The sequence below is a fragment of the Psittacula echo genome (assembly GCF_963264785.1).
Source record: "Psittacula echo genome assembly, chromosome: 4".
NCBI lineage: Eukaryota > Metazoa > Chordata > Aves > Psittaciformes > Psittacidae > Psittacula > Psittacula echo.
Genome location: NC_137738.1, coordinates 19,278,396 through 19,302,256, shown reverse-complemented (window position 1 = coordinate 19,302,256; position 23,861 = coordinate 19,278,396). Strand labels below are relative to the sequence as shown.

At 34.5% G+C, this 23,861-nt stretch overlaps 1 protein-coding gene across 1 annotated transcript in view; it reads left to right on the top strand.

The window, feature by feature from the left end:
- Window positions 1-4,967: 4,967 nt before the first annotated feature.
- The window catches only part of DNAH8 (dynein axonemal heavy chain 8), a gene marked incomplete at its 3' end in the record, with an annotated part of 135,210 nt that continues 116,316 nt past the window's right edge, over window positions 4,968-23,861 (top strand). Inside the window, exons 1-13 of the mRNA XM_080615859.1 lie at window positions 4,968-5,131; window positions 5,972-6,148; window positions 6,455-6,568; window positions 8,950-9,057; window positions 10,463-10,564; window positions 12,113-12,259; window positions 13,981-14,178; window positions 14,793-14,869; window positions 15,332-15,431; window positions 18,603-18,722; window positions 19,955-20,090; window positions 21,046-21,233; window positions 22,165-22,245. Of these exons, the coding sequence (XP_080471985.1) occupies window positions 4,973-5,131; window positions 5,972-6,148; window positions 6,455-6,568; window positions 8,950-9,057; window positions 10,463-10,564; window positions 12,113-12,259; window positions 13,981-14,178; window positions 14,793-14,869; window positions 15,332-15,431; window positions 18,603-18,722; window positions 19,955-20,090; window positions 21,046-21,233; window positions 22,165-22,245 (1,707 nt within the window). The 5' untranslated portion in view covers window positions 4,968-4,972. The remainder of the gene's footprint in view (window positions 5,132-5,971; window positions 6,149-6,454; window positions 6,569-8,949; window positions 9,058-10,462; window positions 10,565-12,112; window positions 12,260-13,980; window positions 14,179-14,792; window positions 14,870-15,331; window positions 15,432-18,602; window positions 18,723-19,954; window positions 20,091-21,045; window positions 21,234-22,164; window positions 22,246-23,861) is intronic.

Below are 23,861 nucleotides of genomic sequence, written 5' to 3'. Positions count from 1 at the left end.
TGCAAGCCGAAAGTTGTCTAGAGCATGCCGGGGCACTCGTGGATCTCTGTCCTTGCAAGAAATTTTGAAAGAAAAGCAGGTTTAGTATTCAACCATAGGTCTTTAAATAAATTTCTGGTTCTTTTCTCAGATGACTAAATTCAGTTTGTATTTGTTGTTTGGGTTTTTTTTCGTTTTTTTCTTTCTTTTTTGTTTATACTCAGTTCTTTTATTAAATGATTTCTGGTAGAAAATTAGTCTTTGTTTCCAGTGTTTGTAGTATTTTAAGGTATTATTCTAAAGTAACAGAGGAAGGAAAGAGGAGATATTAACTGAATAATTTACCCTGAAGCAAAGCTGTACCCAGCTTAGTTCCTGCAAATATTTACCCACTTTAGATGCTTTGGTTTTAAATTGATTTTGCAGCCTTTCTGGATTAATATAATAAATTGAAATATTGATTGTGAAAAATAAAACTAGGTAACATTTCACACAAATATCTTAAAATCTAGTAGTAGTATATTTAGTGTTTGCTTTTCTTTGGCATACTCTCAGAATTGACTTTACATTTTATAATAATTCTTAATAATTCATTCTTATATTAATCTCTGAAAATTTAGATTTTTTTAAGAGCAGGGCAGTTATGTAGTCTACAAGACAAAATTTAGTATTAGTTGCGAGTTAAGTAGCAGGTCTTGTGGTCACTTTGCATATTTTTAACTTGAAAGATCTGTTTAATGCCTTAGGCTCAATACAAAGAAGCAAGAGAAAATCGGAAGGCAAAAGTTGATGCTTCCTATAAATATATATTTGAAGTTCTCAGTATCAGGCTAGGTTTAGACTTAGAAACTGTGGAAGAAATGATTTTGGATGCCCCTTTGGTGAGTCTGTCCTATATGTTTGTTATATGCTTATGCAACATAGAGATGCTTTAAGTGTTGACAATCAACTAACATTTCCTTTTTTTAACAGTTGCTAAATGGTATATAGTTTTACATCACCTTAACTTCATGTAATTTTTTTTTTTCTTTCCTGTCCTATCACCAGGACCATCTGAAAACTTTTTATGGTTGGAAATTTTCCAGTTTCCAGTAAACAGTTTAGATTGCTGAGGCTATGTCAACATTGTCCTTTAACAAATTGTCATTTAGTAAATTCCCAAATACATGTCATGTCTTTGACATCCATGAGTTAAATTTTACTCTTTAGAGCATTAGCCTGTCCGTGTATTCAGACAGTGAATGTTTGTACCATGTGGACTGAAAGCTATTTGCAGAAGCAGTAGACACAGGAACAGCTCATGTCTTACATCCTGTGTAAAATCATATAAGCCCAAAAGTTACTGTTCACTTTCTCTTCCTCTCAAGTTGGAGTGCTTTTTGTAGTAAGGAATCTTTTTCTGATTTTTGTCACTGCCCTTTCAGCAGTTTACCAATTTTTCTTTTCTTTATTTTGGAGGATTTTTCCTGTACTTTTCTCAGTTTTAACCCTGTTATTCACTACTGCCAATTAACCAAAGTGAAATCACAGCATGCATTTCTAGAGCTGGCTTGCTTTTAGTTCTTTTATTTTCACATAACATTGTCTTCTCAAAAGAACAAGTTTAAATACTAGCCCACTTGGGTGTCAATCATTTTCCTAACACCATTCATGTCTCCACACTAAAATCCCTAAGTGTGATGTTACTCTCTTTTACAAATTCATCTTTTATGTTTAGGGGTAGAGTAGCAGTAGCAGGGTATATCAAGTCCTGCAAATCTGCCATGTGTATTTCTAAGTCTCTTAGGACTAGTTAACTTTTATTTGATACTTGAAACTTACAGATCTCTGTGAGTGACAGAATATCCTTCAGTGTCTCTGCATTACTGGAGAAGACCATAAACATGAGAGTTATTAGGAGCTAGGCCACCTTTGTGAGCAAGATCAGTACTTGCAAGCAATTATTTGAAATAACTATTATGTTGTTTTGTAACTCCTCACGATATTTGAGGATAAACATTACATGCCACTTAAACTTTTAGCACTGGAATGGTCAAATTACTTTTGCTTGTCTTAAAGGCACATAAAAATATTTTGAGTAACAAGTATTCACTTTTTGATTTAACAGTTAGAAGCCTTTAGTTCTTTTTTTGCCAAGAGAGGAAGTAAAGCATTAAAAATTTTCTATCAAGAAGGAGAAGCACCAGGAATAGGTAAATTTTTAATGATGTTAACATAGGCAGATATAATTTTGTTTAATGTTTCCCAGAATAAAACCTGGTTTTCGCTTGTTCGTAATTTTGCAGTCTTTTGCAATGAGGACTGACAATTCATATTTTAAATGTTTGCTTCAAGTCAAATTGTTTAGAAAAATTTCAGTCAATTTTAGCCATTCTTGGAAGGAAAACTATGAAAAGAAAAGGTCTTCTAAAATTTTAAATTTGTTGTAACTTTTTCTTACAAGGGATATGCCCCCAGTTCATTAGAAAGCACTTTGATAAAACCTGTATGAATTTGCATTTATTAGAAATAAATGTTTGAAATAAAAATTTGAATTTTTTTCATTTTCACATGATCAGTAGAGAATTAAAATGTAATGTCTAAAAACCCTAATGATTCTTAAAGCAATTAACATGCTGTTTGCTTACCTATTTATATAAAAGGATCAAATTGTATACAATGATTCCCAGAGGCCCTGAGAGTATTTCATATTCTCTTATTTTCTTGGTTAGGCATGACATCTTGTCTCATAGGGTGCATGTGAATAAACAAAGTACCTTAGTCACCAGCAAGTTAACCCACAATGATGAGCCTGAGCAAATTCCCATTTCAATGCAGTACAGTGCACCAAATTTGCTTTGTAAAACATTACATGTTTGGTGTAGATTTTTAAATGTGTGGTTGATTACAGCTATGAATTCTGCTGGTTTTGATTCTCTTAGAAAAGAAGAAAATGTGTTATTTCTATGTTGAATTTTATTTCACTATGCTGATTTAATAATTTTATAATATCCTTGCTTTTAAAAGTAGTAACATCTATTAAATGCTTTTCAGAATGTGGCCGGACAATTCCAGGAGTTGCAAAAGGAAGTAAAATTATGCGATTGTATGTGGATGATACACCAGACAAATTCGTAGGACAATGTTTTTTTTTTGTTCGTTTCAAGAATGACAACCCTATAAATGTAAAAACTATACACGAGGTATTATTTCATACATTTAAAAAACCTAAATACTTTAAAAGTAGCTATTTTGTTTCATTATTTGTTTCACTACTGTCATATAACTAAAGTTTCTGGTAACTGTTTTTTGAATGTTAAGCTATTATCATGCTCTTTGCTTTTGTTTTTGGATAGACAGTGAATAACTTTATTACTTCAGACTCACTGAGAAGACTTTATTGCAAATACCAGGAGAGGAAAAGTTTACTTGTACCTTTTTATTTTATGTGTCTTTGAATGTGTGAAATGCACATTTGTCATATGTAGATTATGTAGCATGAGTTTTTCTGCTTTACAACACAAATTCTTAGATGAGCATGGGCTTTGTTCTCAGTTATAGCTACACATCATAATACTTGTGCTGAAGGGATTGTAAATTGATTAGAATCAGTCCTGTATATGTATCTTCTAATTAATATAATTTTAAATTCTTCAGACAGACAAGCCATTATTAATTTATATACTTTATATTTTATATTAAAAATATTTTTTTCCTTTTGGAAGCTAAGGAAAGAGTAAAACACTATTAGAAGTAAGAGATAAGATCTGTCTTTATCAAGAGTCTCAATACTGATCATAAATATTACTCTTCCATTAAATTCGTTGCTGAAGTGATGAGAAATTTATGTTTAGGAAGTTTGTTAAGATTTTTGAAGTATGTTAAGATTTACTGACTTGACGGACAATTAAAATGTTGGAATATTAAATATAGTCAGAACTTGTAAAGTTTAGTTTTGGAGAGTAGACAATAATTTAATCTGATCCATAGCAATATACCTTCATTTACATAATAGCTTCTAATGCACTTTCAGATATGTACATTCAGAGCATTTTTGCTACTTACATCTCATTACTCGATTCCTAATGGTAGATGGGGACATTTAGAATATTTGTAATTGTCGTGTACTATTTTAAAATTTCCAAACTTCTGTGTGATAGGGAAATAACCAAAATTATGAAATAATAATGAAATTATGAAAATGTAACCTGACAACGTTTTATAACTGTATTAAATTATCGTTGACTTGCATTTTTTTAGTGAAAACAGAATCTTATGGTCACATGGTAGGTATCAGTATTTTAAAAATATTTTGTCTCCTTAAATTAGAGTTTTCATTGGCACGTTGGAGTGCCTTTATAAAAAAAAAAAAAAAAACCCACAGATTTTATATGACTCTTTCAATCCTAAATTACTGCATTACTAACAATCATTTGGTTACAATGCAGGATATATTCTTTGGTGTTTTGGATGCCACTGAAGGGCTCCTACGTGGAGTTAAGAATACGATACAAAAGATTTTTCTCCCTGCCATCCTCAAAACAAGTAATTGGGGTGCTTTAAGTCAAAGCAAACAGGATACAAAAACCAAAAAGAACTTCGTGGAAACAATTAAGAGATACATTTCATTTCTAGAGGGTAAGCATTGCATTTAGGAAGCAGCCAAACTAGAGGAATTCTTCTTAAGAAATTCCATTTAAAGGCTGTAGCACGTAGGTATGGAACTTTTCACATTCTGCAAGGAAGAATTAAATGATCAATTACTTGCATAATAAATACACGAGTAGATTATTTACTGAAGAAAATAGTGATATATTGCTTTTAGGAAAAAACACCTGATATATAGTAATTTTCTGCTTTATATGAGTCCAGTAAAATGGCTGTTATGTTGAAATAACAATGACTGCAGAATATTCCCAAATTTCAATTGCTTACACAGGTAGAAATTAATTTTAAAGTCTTAATTGGTCTGGCATTACAATCACTTTTTTTTTTTTTTTTTTCCCCAGGGACTATGATAAGCATTGAAGGAACCGTTGAGTTGGAAATAATAGATTACATTAATTTTTCTAAACTCCAGTGCTTTGAGAGAGTAGCTGCGGCAGCTAATAATCCTGATGAGGTTCACCATCTAGAGGAAGTACTTATGATATGGTATAGACAAATTGAGCAGGTAGGTTGTTATTTTAACACTTCAATCCAATATGGAGATCAATATTTATATGAGACTTACATGAAGTTAGATGAAGGCTTCAGCTGCATTACCACCTGAGTAAGACAGGTGCTTCACTTCTATGCATAAGTAGGTAGTCCGTAAGCCCTACGAACTTACAGTCTAGCAAGAATAAGAGTTTCTGAATAGCTGATATACAAATAGTAAAAAGAAGAGAACAGAAGGATGCCGAGGACCACACTGTATACAGTTAGGTATACTCTACACATATTACCTGTTAATTTTCTGCTGCCAGTCATGGTATGTGATACTACTCTTAAGAAGATCTTTGACCAGGCCCAGTAGGGAGTTTATTCTGTGCAAATCTTCCAGTGAGGTAAGGTCTCAGAAATTAGTATCTGAGACTTCTGTGATAAAGCACAGAATCCTTTGTCAAAGTACACAGTCTGTGTAGACTGGGACATGCTCTACTTATAAAGGCATACTATGTTTAGTGGTTTTAGCTCACGAGAATAAAAATGTAAAAGACATATAATGCATTTATCAACATACAAATGAATACGTTTTTGACTTCGATATTTAATGTTTTTGTTAATATAGTTCAAGTTTTTTACATGTGAAGTTATATTTGGAGCATTTCAATCCATATATTCTGATTAAAGAAAATATACGGGTGTATGCAGAGATTCACCCTTTTAATGACATCAGTTAAGCATGCATATTAGTTTCCTTCTTTTCAGTTTAAGAATATGTTTAAGTGCAATTCGGACTTTGGTTCCAATTTGGAAAAAGTATCCTTTTTCATGTGTCTTTTTTTTTTTTCCCCTGAATTGGTTGTAGGTTCTGATTGAGAGTAAGCAGATTAGGAGAGAAGCTGATGATTCAGGTCCACTGGCTGAACTACAGCACTGGAAATGTATGTCTGCTAAATTAAATTCTATTATTAAGCAGATCAAAGGACCAAACTGCAAAGCTGTCATTAATGTGCTGAATGTTGGACATTCTAAAATACTACGGGTAATTTTTTTTAATGTTGTTTTTTGCTGTAGTGGTCAAAGCTTGCAATATTTATTTTGTTTCATTGCATCCTAGAGAGGTTTCCTGAGAAGAATTGAGAGGAAAATTTCAGTATGATGCTGGTGTTCATAATATGCTAAGAGAAAGAACAAGACATTCAGACAAAATTATCATAAACGAAAGTATCTTTTATTGCTTGGTTTGACAATGCCTTTTAAAAATTAATTTACCAAGGTTTACTTCTGGCAAATCAGTGCAAGTTAAAGACATAGTCTGAGGTTTTTTACAGTACTGTTTTTCCTTTAGATCTGGCGAGAGTTAGAAACCAGAATCACAGATGCAGCAAATGAAGCAAAAGATAATGTGAAATACTTAGGCATACTTGAAAAAGTTTGTCAGCCTCTTTATAACTATGACCTTGTAAGTATGTCTTTCATAATTTTTTAAGTATAGTTTAGGTATTTACAAAGAATGCCCAGAGCAAAAGAGATCTTGTTTGTATTTGCTTGAATTTTTCTCATGTCACTTTCTATTTTTTCTGATTTTTTTCTAAACACCTGTCAAGCTAAATATTAAAGCATTAGTTTATTGTGCATTATATAAAATATGATATTTTAAAATACATATTAAATATAAGCACACATGATTTCCCAGTAAGTCAGTCCTGCTGCCAATATTATTTTTAATATGAGCTGAAACAGGTACATATTTTATAGTACAAGAGTCTCAAAATATGTCTTTCAATGAAAATTCCATATGTCAATGAATAATCACCCAGCTGTAAACAAAGTACCAAAAATTTGGTTATGTAAAGAATAATGAACCTAATGAGATCCCAAATGAGTAAAATAATATTTTGATATTAAAAATAGTATTAGGCGCTTCTATTTGCAGAAGAACCAGATAGTCAGAAATTAAATAATTGGTTGCCCATGTGTATTAACAATTAATTATTATAAGAGATATAAATTTCTAATGATTGTTGCAGAATAGGATGGAAGGAGGAAATACCCTAGGAAAAGCTGTATGTTCAGCTTTAGTTTTTAGTTCTCCATGTTTTGTCCTATATGCCTCCTGTCCTCTGTCAGGAAGTATTGAGTTTCTTCTGAATTTCTGGCAGCTTAGGATCCTACTATAGAATTTTAACTGGGGGAAAGCAAAAAGACTGATACTATATATGACATAATTTATATGACATAAAGCTGATACTGCATGGAATAGTAGAAAAGGGGAGAAAAATGAGCAGTATTACTAATATGTTTACCTTCAGCTTTTCAGAATATCACTAGAGGGTGCCAGGTACCAGGCCATAGTGATGAGCTGCTTCGTAGTGTTGTGAAGATAAAACTTTTGTTATCTTTAATGCATTAAAAAGTTATCATACTAATACAGAATAGTTAACTATAGTTCTTGATTTAATTGGGGAAAATGTTGATACATCTGTATTTCCGTTTTGTCTCCTAAAACACTGAAATCAAGATAATTTAGGTAGGATTTTCTATGGTATTTAACTTGAAAATAGTTATATACAAGTTAAATATATTCTGTTTTAATAAAGAACTACGTTTCGGATCGAGTTGAATTTAATATCTGATGTTGAAAAGTGTTTTAAATATTAGTGGTTTGGAAATGCAGTAAATGCAGATTTAATATGATATTTAGTATGTGCATAAATACAGCATTTAGTGAATGCAGTATCGCACATAGCCACATCTGTAGCTGAAGTGGGTTACTATATGAAAATTTTCACTGGATATTTAAGCTGGGGCTTTGAATCTCTATACAGTCCACTATGAAGGAGTTCGGGTTGTTTTTTTTCTTTTTGGTGAGGGATTAAAAAAGAAAATCAGTAGACTCAGACTTTCCTGATTCCATTTTGGGAAGTCGGGTGATGGACACTGAGGGTTGTTTTTATACCTTTCTTTCACACTCTTCTGCCAGATGCAAATGCCTGCTGTATCTATACGCAGTACTAGTGTGCTTTATGCAGCCAAAAGTTAATTCCAGAAGCTTGGCTTCTCTGAGGGGTGACAATCAAAATTACTTTTTCTTGATGTTGGGAATTGCAACTCGGATAAGTCCCTGCAAATTATAATTTTTAACTCTATATTCCTCTTCCAAAATACTTTGGAAGTGATCGAATTATGCAATACTTCTAATACTGTGGTTTGATTTTAATAATGTGAACAATTATTTCATGAATTGTGTGAAAGATTTAGATGTTTCATATGTTGACTGAATTAAGTACTCTAGTGAAATTACCATTGTGACAATTACTCCATGAGTTCTGTGGAATGTTAAATGAAACATTTTATGTTATGATTGCTATCACAATGTGTTAGCATAGAGTATTAAATACAGCTGTTCTTGAAGTAAAATAAAAGCATTAATCACAACCACTGTCTTCTGCCAGAAGAATACTTCTTTTATAACAAAAAATGCAACTTGTACTTTTTGAATCAGTTTTTGATCATCAAAATAGCACATTAAAATAAAATAAAATTACAATAAAATTACTAACAATGCCTTTTCATTTGATTTCTCACCAAATCATCAGTGAGTTTTATTGTTCTTATTAGTTGAAGTTTAAAAATATAACAAGTGTGATTAGCTGCTGGTTTTTGTGGTGTTTATTTTATTTTTTTTTTTTTAATACAAAATCTTTTGGTAAGATGCCATGGCATTTTGAAGATTGGTTCATGTGATTTAGGGAAAAATGTAATTTAGAAGTTGTCAATAGAGTAGAAATATAGTTGCTAAGACTAGAAAATTTTTTTTTTTTCTAAAACCTCCACTTTAAGGTGTCAATGACACATGGAATACCAAACTTAGTAAATGCCATACGAATGATTCACCGTGTTTCAAGATATTACAATACTTCTGAGAGAATGACATCATTGTTTATAAAGGTAAACATATTAGGTATAATATTAATTATAAAAATGTTGTGATGTTTTCAGGAAACAAACTCATTTTGTTTAAATCAGTAGGACATTTGTTAAGAAATGGTAAAAAATGGCAGGTGTCTGCATGCGAAATGAAGTATGTTGGTCAGGAGAAGATTGAACTTGGATCAGAGACTTGTCTTCTGGAAGGAGCTTTGGTGTTATTCTTGGTTATGCAAGATTAATTTAATTTTTTTATCTTCTTGATTAATCTTTGGATCTGAATTAATCTGCTCAGTTGTTTCCTGAATCACTGAATCCAGAAAGATTCTTTCATTTTCTGCCTTGAAGACTTAATTGAGCCATCAATCTGCCTAGGCTGTTACTCCAAAAGGTGTGAAAGACAAAAAGTTCCTGTCTCCAGAAGCAAGTCATACTTGAATTGAGACTCAGATCATAAACTTTGCCACCTTAAACAGAAAATTAAGACCATCTAGGTATTTATACCAGTGTTTTTTGTGGAATCCAGGTATTCACTGCAGGAAAAGATTGGTTTTGTAATAGTTTTAGAGCAAAGAAATCCTATGTAACTGAAAGACTCTGGTAAACACAGAGGGGAAATTCATAGTAGACCCTCATTACAGCACTTTTTTATGTGCTTTTGTGAGGCTATATTTATCCATGGCTTTGGCTGGTTTGCATTCATCAGATCTTAGTTATGGATTATGCAGCAATGTTTATATTACCTGTTACGTAATTGTTTTTATGTTTGCATATTGAAGCATGCCATAGTCTATGTAATAGTCTAAGGCATTGAGCATTTTACTACAGAGGCTAATAACAAGCTGCTTACATGAAGCTGTAGAAAAGAAATAGCAAAGGAAAAGCTCTATTCTAATCCAGTGGCTTGAGGTCCCCCTTAGTGTTTGCTTCCATTTAAAGATCATGAGAGGTGACACTGGAGGTCCTATCTGCAACTTCACCAGTTCTTGTATTACAGTGTGAGGCTGCCTTTGGTGCAGTAATTTTCAGTCATTATTCATTTAGGAATTCTTAAGACCTGCTTACAATAATCTCATGTGTCAGAAGAACTGTTTTGAATCGTTCACATTATTTAGTAGCCAAAATAGATTATATACCTGTAGCTATTCTTGAAAGTATGTTTTCTGTATCTGCATTCACTCCCATGCTCCTCTCTTTCTCTCTCTGTCGTTACAAACTTTGGATTTTTGTGGTTAAGTAGTATGTTCTCTCCTTAGGGTGTTTGTCATGTATATTACATATATTAGCCACTCTTATTGCCATAATTGAAATTTATCCAAACTCTGATAGTACTAAGACAGGCATGTGGGAATTTTGTTAGATTTTGCAAAATAAGCATATCTACTTGTAAACTTGAGACCTACTTGTTTTCATTTGTCTATGTTAGGTAACAAATCAAATGGTAACATCTTGTAGAGCATATATTACAAATAGTGGCTTGACTCGTGTCTGGGATCAGGAGACATCAACAGTCATCGGAAAAATTAAGGTTTGTATTTTGGCATTTTATTATTTACCTTTCAAACCTATTGATTATCGATCGATATGCACAAGGAAGCTCATATCAATATGTGTCAAGTATTTCACATTTCTTTACTGTTTTATTTCGTGATGCTTTGAGTGTTTTCCCATTTTTTAGCCCATGGGCATTTGTTGCAATTAGAATGTCCTCATCTATATAAGGGTGGTCTTTCACTGACCACTGTCATCTTCACCATATGTATCACCGAAGAATTTTGTCATCCTGCATAATCCACATTCTTTCCTCTTTATGGTGTCTGATATAGTACCATAGTCCTCTACCATGGGGAACCTGGCATCTGAATAGACCCACATTTGTTTAGTAGTAGCTCCTTTCAAGTTTTCTTTGGTATACCATGAAAGCTCACTGCAAAGAGATTCTTCCTTTTCTTCAGCTGATGGTGACATATTAAGAACAAATTAAGCATATGCAATACACCATGGCAAAATATTTCTAGCTGTGGGGTTACTGGTTGGCAATGCTGACCCAGTTTCCACCTTTTCCTTTCTTACACCTCAGCTACTGACTTCCTATCTTATCCAGAAAGGCACAGAATTTCAGTCCTTTAAAATTTATGTCCAGAAGTACAAAAGAAAATGTATTGAATGTATCTTCTCTGACCTTGCAGGATGATATAATTCTGATAATTTGTCTATTTTATTGAGGTCATCTTGTTATACAGCAAATAAGCCCTCATTATTCCATGAGAGAAATATAAGCCCAGTTTCTAATCAGGGTGATCAGTCTTTGTCCTGGTATCTGTATATTCTTGAAGATCTGAAAATTCCTTTCAATTAATCCCTTTTTTCATTTCCTGTAATTCATAAGCAATTGTTGTATATACCTATATATTCAGACAGTCTGATGACTGCCAGTATATTGTGGTAGAATCTGCTTTCTGTTTTCCAAGAGCTGACAGATTTTGTACCCCAATGATTATAGAGTTAGAGTTTACACTTCTTACCATTTATTATTTTTACATCTGATAAAGTCTTAGTAATTTAAGTAAGTAATCAACTGGAAAAGATTATTTTTCAATCTCACTTTAACTCTTGTCAGCATACACAAAGTTGTATAACCAATTTCCTTGAAGTCTCCTGGGAGTTCTAAGTGGACTACACTGTTATGCCAAATTCCATTCTTACCGAGGGGACAGTCTGTCTGACCATTCTTAATTCTAATGGCTTTTGATATTTAATGTCTCCTTTAGAGCTCTTTGCTAGCCTTTAAACCACTCTTTACTTTAAGAAGAACTAAAATTTTCCTGTTTATTTTTTTGACTTACTTCCTAGTGTTAAATCTTTCACTGTACTGTACTGTTCTGTGTTGATAAGTTGCAAATATTTGTAACACATACTGAAAGAAAACCACTGTATGTAAGTCCTTATGCTCTGTTGACTGAAACTAGATTCAGTGATAATTAACCACTTCAGAAAGACAGTAGGTTTGAGTTCTTCGGTCTTTTACCCATAAACATAGCATAATGAATATGGTATTTATTCCCTCACTTTTTAGGACTGCACGTTTCTATTGAAAGAATATCAGAAATGTTTTCAGGAAACAAAGCAAGAGATTTTGGAAACTCTAGGAGAAAAGTCATTTGAAGTATCAGAAATGTACATTTTTGGACAATCTGAAGCTTTCTGTAGGAGATTAGAAAAAGTGAGTATACTATGTGCTGTTATTATCAGTAAAGAAGGGCCTCTCCAACAGCAGTTTACAAGGTGGATACCTGTCAACATACATGCTCTTAATCATCCTGTGAAGGAGTTTGTAACTATTGAGAGAAATTAGTCACTTCCACAGAGTAAGTCATTCCAATACTCTAGGCAATTACATCTGTCATGATTTAAACACTGTCATCAAGTTAGCCACGCAGTCTCTCTCTCACTCCTCCCCTTCTTTCCCTCCCCCTACTCCCGGAGGGACGGGAAGAAGAATTGAAAAGAATGTAACTCCCATGGGTTGAGGTAAGAACAGTTTAATAACTAAGGTATAACACAAATCACTACTGCTACCACCAATAATAATAATGATAAAGGAAATAACAAGGGAAGAGAATACAATACCACCCGCCAACCGACACCTAGCCCGACCGAGCACTGATCAATACCTCGCCCCCACCCAGCAGTGAATCAGCCCCTTCCGGGTAACTCTCAGTTACATCCTGGGCATGACATGCTGTGGTATGAAATACCTCTTTGACTGGTTTGGGTCAGGTGTCCTCTCTCTGCTTCCTTCCGGCTTCCCGTCCTCCCTGGCAGAGTATGAGGCTCAGAAAGTCCTTGGTCAGACCAAACATCGGTGTTATCAGCTCTGTTCCCAGGCCGAAAGTCAGAACCACAGCACTGCACCAGCTACTAAGAAGGAGAAAAAATGGCTGCCACTGCTGAACCCAGGACAATGTCACAATGTCCTTCTGAAATTGTCAATTTCTTTGTGTTATCATGGAGAGAAAGAACCTATCTGATCTAGACTTAGATCACTATTTTAGGAGATTTAAAAATATATGAAAAATAACACTTTACTCTTTTGAATGGTGTTCAAAGATATTAATAATCCTGTTATTGCCAAAGACAGTTCTTCAGATGATTCTGCTGCTTGGTGTGGTCTTAACATTTAGCTTGCTAATCTAATGAAAGGATTTTAATCTAGTAATCATAGAGTGAAATAGATAGTAAGTTCTTCTTTTTGCACAATAAGGTCAGACAGGGATAAAAGGATAATGGAGCAGTCATCAGAGGGTAGGAATTTTGTGAGTTAATGATGTTTTTCTTTATCATGCAGTATAAATACTAATCTGTATGTGTGGGGGTTTTTTTATTCTCTGAAATCTGTGTCATCAGTTTGCATATGTCATGTTTTAACTCTTTTTTCATATTACCCTGTTGAATCTAATAGTTGAATGTAAAACAGAAACCTTTCACTATCAAGAAAAATGAAGATGATTTTATTTTGTATTCAGTCGTAGTGAGAACTGATATTGAAAACTGAATTAACCATGCTCTGTTGAAGATACTTGACTTAGAAGCTCAGAAGCAACACATTTCTGAATGCAGTAATTATATTAATAGAGAAGTGGCTTGTAGTTTCTCGCTACTCGTGTGGTGAGGGACGGAAGCACTAGTTCCCTCCGAACTAGGGCTGAGACATAGAGCATTCATGGAATGCGGGTCATCAACGGTTTATTGCGCAGTTAGAATTCCTTATATTTGCCGCCCAAGCACCTCCCCAGGGTCAGCTGGTTCCTGTCCCTCCTAGCAGCTTCCCGTCCATGCACCAATCCCTACAGTGGCTCACATATATTTTATTTTACTCAGATTGCAGTTTATAGAGTAAGTAGCAAATAATTCATTCTTATGAATATAATACTTATATTTCAGATTACAGAGATGATAACTATAGTACAAACTTTTAATTCACTGAGTCTGTCTACCATTGAAGGGATAGATATTATGGCAGTAGAATTCAAAAGTATCTACCAAAGTATTCAAAAGAAACAGTATGACATTCTCGATCCACGAAAAACAGACTTTGATGTGGATTTTGTGGACTTCCTCACAAAAGTTGAAGGTTTAGAGGTAAGTAAGACTGCTACCTGTAACTTATTTAGGGAAGAATGTCATCACAACTTATTTAGTATCTCCCCATCTGTTAGTGAGACTTTGGACTTTGAATAGGTTACATTGATTTTCTTCCGAAAAGCTTAAATTTTGGGGTTTGGTTTTGGTTTTGTTTTGTTTGTTGTTTTTTTTTTTTTTTTGTCCAGAAAGCAGCTTTTTCCATTCTTTCTCCTCCTGCCAAAGTCAGATGTGAAATATACAGTCCTCACTGAAAATCATCACTCTGCAGCCAAAATGTCAAAAATTAGAGACCTGACAGAATGATTTGTATGGAGGTGGTTTATAAGCCTAGAGGCATGTGGTTAGATTTTGGGCATAGCAAAGCTACAACTGTTCTCAATATGTTATTTGATTCTTTGCTAAAGTTGTGTAGCATTTTAAGAGATTACTTGACTGACACTAGCTATTTATTGATTACATTAAGCATAGACCAGTAAAGGCTGCTGTTTTGTACTTTAAGCAGTCACAATTTCAAATGATACTATGCTAAGATATTATCAAACATCAAAATACCAATCAAAAATCAAACATCAATATGATCAGGAAAACTATACTAAGTTTTATATTTTTAGATGAAGATACAGACATTTATGCATACCTGTTTTGAGAGAATTTTGTCTTCACAACATGCACTTCAGTTACTTCAAAGGTATTGGCAATTATGTTTTAAAATATTTTAAAGTAACTTCGAAGTATTGATTGGCACAATTTAAATAACGCTGATAATTTTAGAACAAAGGGCCTAATAAAGATTTTTTCATTACTGTTGTTCTGCTCCATGTAATCATAATAAAAAATGTTTTTTTAGCTTTCTTACAGGAATCAATATATTCTCCTGTTTCTTAATTTCATTACAGTTTATTTTGTATATACAAGAGCAGGCTAAAGTGAAAACCTAAAAACCACATCAGTAGCAACAATAAGAAAACCCACCAGGGCAGAACTTTTCAACTTGCTTAAGTTTGCTCAAAGCAAAAAAACCCCAAACATTCCCAAATCCAGAAGCATTTCCTAAATTTATGTTTTGATTTTATGCCATGTTCATGTACCCCAAAACAAAACAATTATTTGTGATTTAGAAGTATTATGTGGTCACTCATTTTTAATACAGGTTTCAAGAGCTGAAATTGACATGCCTTCAAGAAGAAACAGTACATACAGTTGGTTGTATTCTTCGACATTATGTAGCAGAACTTGAATCTACTGAAAAGGTATCTAACTTCTTTGCAATAAATTTTAAACATTATGCCTATTTCTTTAGCTGACTGTCAGTGCTCAATTTATCATACTGCTATCTTCCTGTTACAGAAAGCAGACATGAGTGTAGGCAAATACAATATACATGCATTTGCAGGCAAATGTGTCATCACAATTTCACTTCGAAACCCCAAATCCTTTCTGTTACTCTTCCATCAATTAAAGAAACAAAAGGGTGGTTATTATGTAATGCTGTGACAAAATAGATTATAAAATGTAGATAAATTGCATATATGTTAATTATAAAGCAATTTTCCATGATTTATGGAGTGTACTGTGACTGTAGCATAAATGAGAATTAACTTCTGGTGACTGTTAATGTCACTTGACTTTAAACCTTTAAAGGGTAATTCTTCCACCCTGACTTTATGTCTGGAATAAACATCTGCATCAGAACTAGACATCCATACTCCCTTTCTACTCAAAAAAGAAACAGGTATTCTAGAGTCAAGTAATCTGATCTATTTGACATGTTAATCTGAAGATTTAAATCCCTTGAAATGGCCATTTTTCTTCAATAAGAATAAAGGAAATCAGGAAAACCAGACTGATGCAAATATTTTATTTAGAGATGTTTACATTTGTCAGATGAGTGATGTGTTTACACAAGGAGCCAAACATCTGTAAACTCTACACTTACTAGAAAGTGATTCTTCCAGTGACTTAAAGCTGTAGCCTAGCATAACTACTCTGAACCAGTCTTTTCTCTGTCTAGTGTATGTGACACTTCCCGAACCTCTACTTACTTGCTTAATTTGATGAATGTATTTCCAGCAGCACTGCCTGCTTTAAAAATCAATAACCCCACTGCTGGCTGTTTTTTCCCAGCCAGGAGAATAGATATGTTTTCTGAGGGGTTTTCACCTAGGTCCTCTCTTAAGTTCACCATGAAGCTACTTATATTTCTTCTGAGCACAGACTGAAGGGGGATAAAGAGGACATGTTACTAAGTGAAGAGTTGTACCTGCTTAAGCAGTGCTACTCTTTGTGTTATCACGGCATGAATTTGCATGCCTAAATTTGGGTGGATACAAATACTCCTTTTTCTTCTGTTGAAAAATGTCACCAATATACTGGCTAGTTGTAACAATTTGTTAGATAGTATTGGATTGCTTTTTATCTTTGCCAAGAAAGTTATTTCTTATAAAAAATTGCTCTTGCTGCAATACTGAGTCTAAAGTGCTTGAATAATTTGTCAATGCAAATTTGGTATGTGATAATCTTAGGCCAAATTTTTCTTGACTATATTGCAGCCATTTGTCACGTTAAAAGGCAAGACAATTTGGCAAAAGATAAACCCCCTTGCTTTCCAGCCAGTCCTCAGATGTTAGAGGGGGTGGGTGCAGCTAGGCTTAGATTCTGAGTGATGCCCTATTTACCACTATCAGTCCAGTCACGTTTGATATATTGAACAATCACGATTCCGGATGCACTAATAGCGTGCTGCACCTTCAGTCTAATCATGCTTATAAACTAACACAGCCACACTGAAGGACTTGGTTGCGTTCAATGAGAAAACTATTATGATTAGCCACTTAAACAGTGCAGTTTATTAAAGCGGCAGATACAGGTTCTTATGGATTGCTGGTGATAAATACACTGTCTGCAAAAGCATGTGCAAATAATAAGTTATACAAACGCGCAATAAAGTTACGAATAACACAGCCTGGCTTTAAAATATAAAAGTGAAAAGTGAAAAGTAACTCTGTATAGAGATTCCTGATTTTCCCAGGGAAGCACTTAATACAGTGCAAGTCTTATCCAAAGGCGTCCCTATTGGGGAGGAAGAAAGGTCCAGCCCGCCAACCGGTCCCAGGAGTCAAGGGTAATCTGCTGATGGAATTTTCCTCAACTTGTCCATGATGATGTCTTCCCCCAGTAATCCCCCTTTGTTGGGCCATTTTATGCCATTTTTCACCTTCAAGGTGGAGCTTGAGTGACTCTAGTCATACATACCTTTGGTATTATTGGTGTAAAATTTTCTTGCTTAGCTTTTAAAAGAATACACCACAAAGAATTCAAAGAGCATGCTCAAAGAGGGGTGATCTCACTTTGGAGGCAGGTAGCATTAGAGATAGAGGTGTGGTTTTGTATTAAAATGTATTAAAATGCATTATAATGAAGCAATTTTGCACAAAGGACAGCGCTTTGTCAAGAAATGACAGACTGTTGGCTCAGGATAGCAATTATGCAGCTTATCACTTTCTAGTACCACCAAGTTCTCCTCTCTGCTGGTGTTAGGACAGAGCGTGGCCGCAGAATCTCCACTCTGCTCCATCTTTCGTCAGTGTTGCCATAGGAACCGCTGTGGAGTACACATTCCTGGCACACGAGGTGTAGCTGCATCTTCCCCTGAAAGTCCGTTTTTCCTTTATGTGTGAACAATGCAACATCTTATATATATGTTTAATTTCTAATTGTTCCACACCATTTAGTGAGTAGAGCCTCTTTTTTTACCTCAGCTTGGGCACAGATAGAAGCATGGGATGTGTACCCAGGAATCTCTATGTGTATATTGATGAGAAGTTAGCAAAAAAAGAGCATATCGTAGAATAGTAGATAATCCTGAGTTGGAAGGAACCCACAAGAATCATCGAGTCCATCTCCTGAAATGTTAGCTATTAGTCAGATGTATGTGTTTGAAGAACAATGTTGACATTTCTATTCAGGTAAAACTTCTCAATTAACAATATAGCTTAGGCCATTCCTGACGGCAGTTGCCGAGGAAAAGCCACAACACTTCCTCAAACAGCCTGATTTCACAGCCCGTGGCTCCAAAGCTACACAGGTGCACCTGTATGGCTTGGCCTTGAATACTGGCTGTTCAGCTTCTAGGTTTGTAATGGCTTCTGGTGTACTCAGGGCTCTGTTGTAAGCCCAGCTAAGAAATAGTAGAAGATAATGATGACAGGTGACAGTGGTATCAATGTGTTTATCTCAGAAGCATAGCAAAAGGGGGAAACAATACATTTTTCTCACAATGATCTGTTGTGTGACTCTACACAGATTTGATCTGTTTGGGAAGAGGAAGAAACTCTGGTATCAGAGGAAAAAAATTTAACATGTCAACATTTATTTATTTACTTTTTTACTCCATATGTTTAATGATGATGTTCTTATCATAGCGTTACCAAATTCAGAAAAATGACCCTCCTCTTGGTCGAAACATGCCACCTGTTGCAGGAAGGATACTGTGGGTGAGACAGCTTTTCAGAAGGATAAATGAACCAATCAATTATTTCCATGTAAGTTAATGTGAGGAAAAATTAGGTGTTTCGTGTAACGGTGAACTGTCTTACTTCGGTAGAGTGACTATGATGTTTATGGCTATGATAACAGTTCTCATATGCTAGTCAACCTGTTTATTTGTATGTGAATATCTAGTTAAAAAAACATGCTCTGCAGAAACAGCTGTTGTAGATCCAGGATGTAGTGTTAGAATAGAATAAATTATTTCAGTTGGAAGGGACCTACAACGACCATTTAGTTCAACTATGTGAGCAGTTCTGGGCTGACCAAAAGTTAAAGCATGTTACTAAGGGATTGTCCAAATGCCTCTTAAACACTGACAAGCTTGGGGCATTGACCACCTCTTGAGGAAGCCTGTTCCAGTGTTTGATCATCATCTTAGTAAAGTTATGCTTCCTAATGACAAACACTTTGCACAAGTCCAGGTAGATGACGTCAACTGCTCTATCCCTGTCCATCAGTTTCGCAGCCCCGTCATAGAAGGCCACCAAATTGGTCAGGCAGGATTTCCCCTTAGTGAAGCCATGCTGGCTGTCACCAACCACCTCCTTGTTTCTCATGTGCCTTAGAATGTCTTCCAGGAGAATCTGCTCCAAGATTTTGCCAGGCACAGAGGTGAGACTGACTGGTCTGTAATTCCCTGGGTCATCCATTTTCCCCTTCTTGAAAATGGGGGTTATATTTCCCTTTTTCCAGTCATTGGGAACTTCACCTGACTGCCATGATTTTTCAAATATGCTGGACAGTAGCTTAGCAACTTCATTCGCCAGCTCCTTCAGGACCCACGGATGGATTTCATCAGGTCCCATGGACTTGTGCATGTTCAGGTTTTTAAGATGGTCTTGAACCTGATCCTCTCCTACAGTGGGCTTAAGGCCTTCATTCTCCCAGTCCCTGTATCTGCCTTCCAAGACTTGGGTAGTGTGTTCAGAGCATTTGCGAGTGAAGACTGAGGCAAAGAAATCATTAAGAACCTCAGCCTTCTCCAAATCCAGGGTAGCCAGTTCTCCCGATAGCTTCCAGAGAGGGCTCACGTTATCCCTTGTCTGTCTTCTGTCTGCAGCATACCTATAGAAGTCCTTGCTATTATCTTTTGCATCCCTTGTCAGACTCAATTCTAACTGGGCCTTAGCTTTCCTGACTAAGTACAGTCAATAGTTAAATTGAGAAAGACCCAAATAATTTTCTTCTGACATAATTTTAATATGAATGTACTGTATTTTCATAGAAAAATTCAAATATCTTGGCAAGTCCAGAAGGTAAAGCAGTTGTTCAGTTATACAACAAAATTGCCTACCTATTGGTGGAATTTGAGGTAGTCTATCATGATGCATGGAAGAAGGAAATATCACAATTGCAGTATCGTAAGTAATTAAATATGTACAAGGCTTTTTTATTTTAACTGTTATTAAATGCTGCCTTTATGCAAATCAGATAATTTTTTAAGCATCATTTACCCTTAAGATGTGCAAATTAATCATGATCCAATAAGCAGGCCTAATGATATAAATTTCTGTCCCTTCCTGACCTTGAACATTGGTTTTGATACAGAGGATTGCAGACTTGGTACACTGACAGATGACTAGAAACAGTAGTGAAATAAATTTAAGGCAAACAGTTGTTCTTTTTGTTGTTGTTGTTGTTGTTCTTTTTTTTCTTTTTTCGGATTGTTTTTGTATATAATTTAATAATTTTCCTGTTTTCTTTCCACTATAATAATTTATACAGCTAAATTATCCCAATGCCTACAAAAAATGTTTGATAGTCAAACTTTAACACCTTAAGAGTGAACAAGGGCAGAAGTTTACAAAAAATTATGTAGACTGTAGACACTCTGTGGGCTTCAAAACGAGGAGTAGATCTCTAAGTATAGGATGTTGTCATACAGTCAACACAAATTTTTGTGTTGGTGTTTGTGGTTTTGTTTTGAATTTTTGCAATATCCCTATTTAAGCATTCATTCTCTGGGTTAACCAATTCCTGTAAGATACTATCTCATGAAAGTGTTGTGCTTCCAGATCTTTAGAAAGTGAATTAGAAAATTTTGAAATTCAAGCTAAGAAAAAATATGCCACAAATAAGACAGGATATGATACTTGTTTAGCTTATGAAGAGAAAGGCTATACGAAAGTAATGAGGAAGTAATATGGTGAAAGTTAGCTGTATATTTTCTTTAACTGAAAACAATGTGAAGCTATTTTACAAGTAACCATACATATTTAATCACTATATAATAATATGAGAAATCTGTGTTCCTTAATACTTTATATAACAGAAACAATTGTTTACTTAAAAACTGATATAAAAGTGTCTTTACAGCCTTACAAGCCACAATATTGCTGCATCATCCTAGAACTGAGAAGTTCCTGGTTAATTTTGATCCCAAAATTCCAGAGATTGTCCGAGAAACCAAATGTATGATGAAGTTGGGTCTTCAAGTACCAGAGCAAGCAATAAAGATGGTAAAAATAGAAAATAAACTGATGTCAAACAAGTTGCGTTTAGAGGTAAATTGAAAAATTATCATGACTGCTGTTTAAAAAAAGAAAATATCTTGTTTACCTTAGAAATTTTTCTATGGTTAAATAAAGATTAAAGCTGGGTAAGAAGTAGTTTAAGCTATATTTATGGAATCCACAGGTGGAAATAGAGACTCTCATTTGAAGAACCTCTGCTAATTGCTGTATGGGCTAATGTATACTTCAATATAACCCTATGTATTTCTTACACCACATGGTATGTTAAATATATTTTAGTGATGAAATAATGAAAGCTATACAAAATGTGTTCAGTCTCTGAAAATCAGTAAAGCACATTTTTACAGAATTTTTAAGATGCAAAGATTGGAATCCTTCTGGATTGGAAGATATGGTGAGCCACAAAAACATCAAGAATTTTGCAGGTTACCTGCCAGAGAAGTCAGATTTCTGATAATCATTGTAGTATTTGCTATTGTTGTAGTATTTTGAGAAGCTTATATTTTGAGGGTGAGGTGTACCATACAAGATTTTGTCTCTGTGTGTGTGTGTGTGCAAAGCATATGACTAGGAGATATTTTAAAACTGAGCTTATGTGACTTTAATTATCTAAGGCATATGATAATCAGCTTCAAAAGAGTATTGCAAGTTATGGTCACTGAAGCCCAAGCTGTCTTTGGCTCTTGAGAAGGATGATGCTTCATTTAGGTTTGTGTGTAAAGCATGGGATGCGCAAAGGCTGCTTTCATTCTTCCTTGTGTAGCAACATACAGATTTATCACATTCCAGAAATGATGTACATAGGTATGTAAAGTCTGTGTAAAATTCTACATTTGTTTTCAAATGTAGTCTTGTACTTTCTGGTTTTTTGTGATGATTTAATTGTGCAAGAGGTAGTTTGTTTCAATAAGGAAAGCACTTAAATTTTCTTCTTGATACTGTCCTTTCAAATAATTAACAGGGTCTTCTCCAATGTTATGAAGATTTGTGTCAAAAAACACCAATGAGTTTCGTAAATCTAATGGCACCAAAAATGAATAAGGTTGGTATTGCTAAATGCACTTCAATATACTTCAGAAGTTAGAATAACTTACCAATAGTTTATAATTTAAAAATATTTAGATGGGTCTTCATATTGGGAACTTAAAAAATTTTACTAAAACCTTTAAGAACAATAATCTGCTTTTTGCATCTCTCATACAGTGCTCAAATAATGTGTGCTACAGTAGAATAATCTTAGTGCTTATGAGATGTAAACCCAGTAGAATAAAGAAAATTATTTCATGGGTCTATTTATATATACAATTCTCTGGCTTTGACATGGAAGTAAATTATCACTTATTTCAGTTTTAGAGGTTTTCATGGCAAGTTGTGTTTTTCATTTAGCTGAAATGTCATGATCCTTGTCTTTGCTTGGAGAGAATTATTAGCCTTGTGAATTAAGTCACTCTTTTCGGTGTTGTAGAAAGGCTATATACTACACTAAAGGTACAGTTTTATTGGAGATGGAGATTGTTTATCCTACAGGCCGTTTTGTTTTGCCAGACACTTGAAAGTGTATAAATGTGATTGTTCTACATAATACTTCCCCTTTGGTTGTAAGTGATAATATTAAAAGGTTGCAGAGTTTGTACAACTACGTAGTTGGCATATGCTGAAGTGCGAGAAACAAAAAACTTGTCATGACTCTCTAAGAGTTTAATAAAAGAAAAGGTGATGGTAGTCTTCACTTTAATGATACTACTATAAATATGATTATATCATAGAGGGAATCATGCACTTCTGTATTTTAGAGGAAACAACTGGCAAAAGAGAAGGATGAGTATTGTACAAACAACAGAAGATGAAAATGTTTTTTTGAAGAAGGGAGAGAAGTCTTTGATGTATAGGAGGAAAAGAAGAAAGCAGAAATCCAAACATGGAATGAGCATATTTAATCTATGGCTACACTGGTGCCAGAATTTGACAGAAACTCATGTAGAGCCTTAAACTGCTTCTAAATTAGGTGTGTTGGTTACCAGTAACGGTACCATCCCAGCATTGTGAGGTTAAATATATTCCCTGAAAACATATACATCAAGGTGATAGTAATGGCTGTATTTGCAAATAGCTGTGTATCTGTGTAAACTGAGTTCATTGTTTTAGTTATGATATAGACATAGCAAATGAAGGATTAGGATGAAGAGAGTACATGAGGTCCAGGCAGTGACTTGATAAATGTTAGATGAAAGAACTGATATGATAGGTGGCTATTTGAAATTAGATATGAGAGGAATCAGTTCAAAGTTTCCCTGCAATTAAGCAGAATTAAAGTTCTGTCACTTCAAGGATGATGGGGATTACAAAATTAAAAATTATGGTGACTGTATATTGGAAATCAGTGAGATTAGGCAAAAAAGATCATGTGAGCTCTGTGAGAGAGTCTGGAAAGGCCTGGTGGTAGTATAAGACTTCCTTTTCCTCAATTCCATCTCCTTTGAACGTACAGGATCTGCAATGAAGGAAGGTCTTGGTTGTAAATCATACAGTGACAGGGAAATGATTTCAGCTACATGCTGAAAATCCTCAAATCTGGAAGAAAGACTGTGTAGAACCAAGAGTTCAGTAAAGGAAACAGTAGGGAAGAGAGTATTTTAAAAAACAGCATAGAGGTTATAA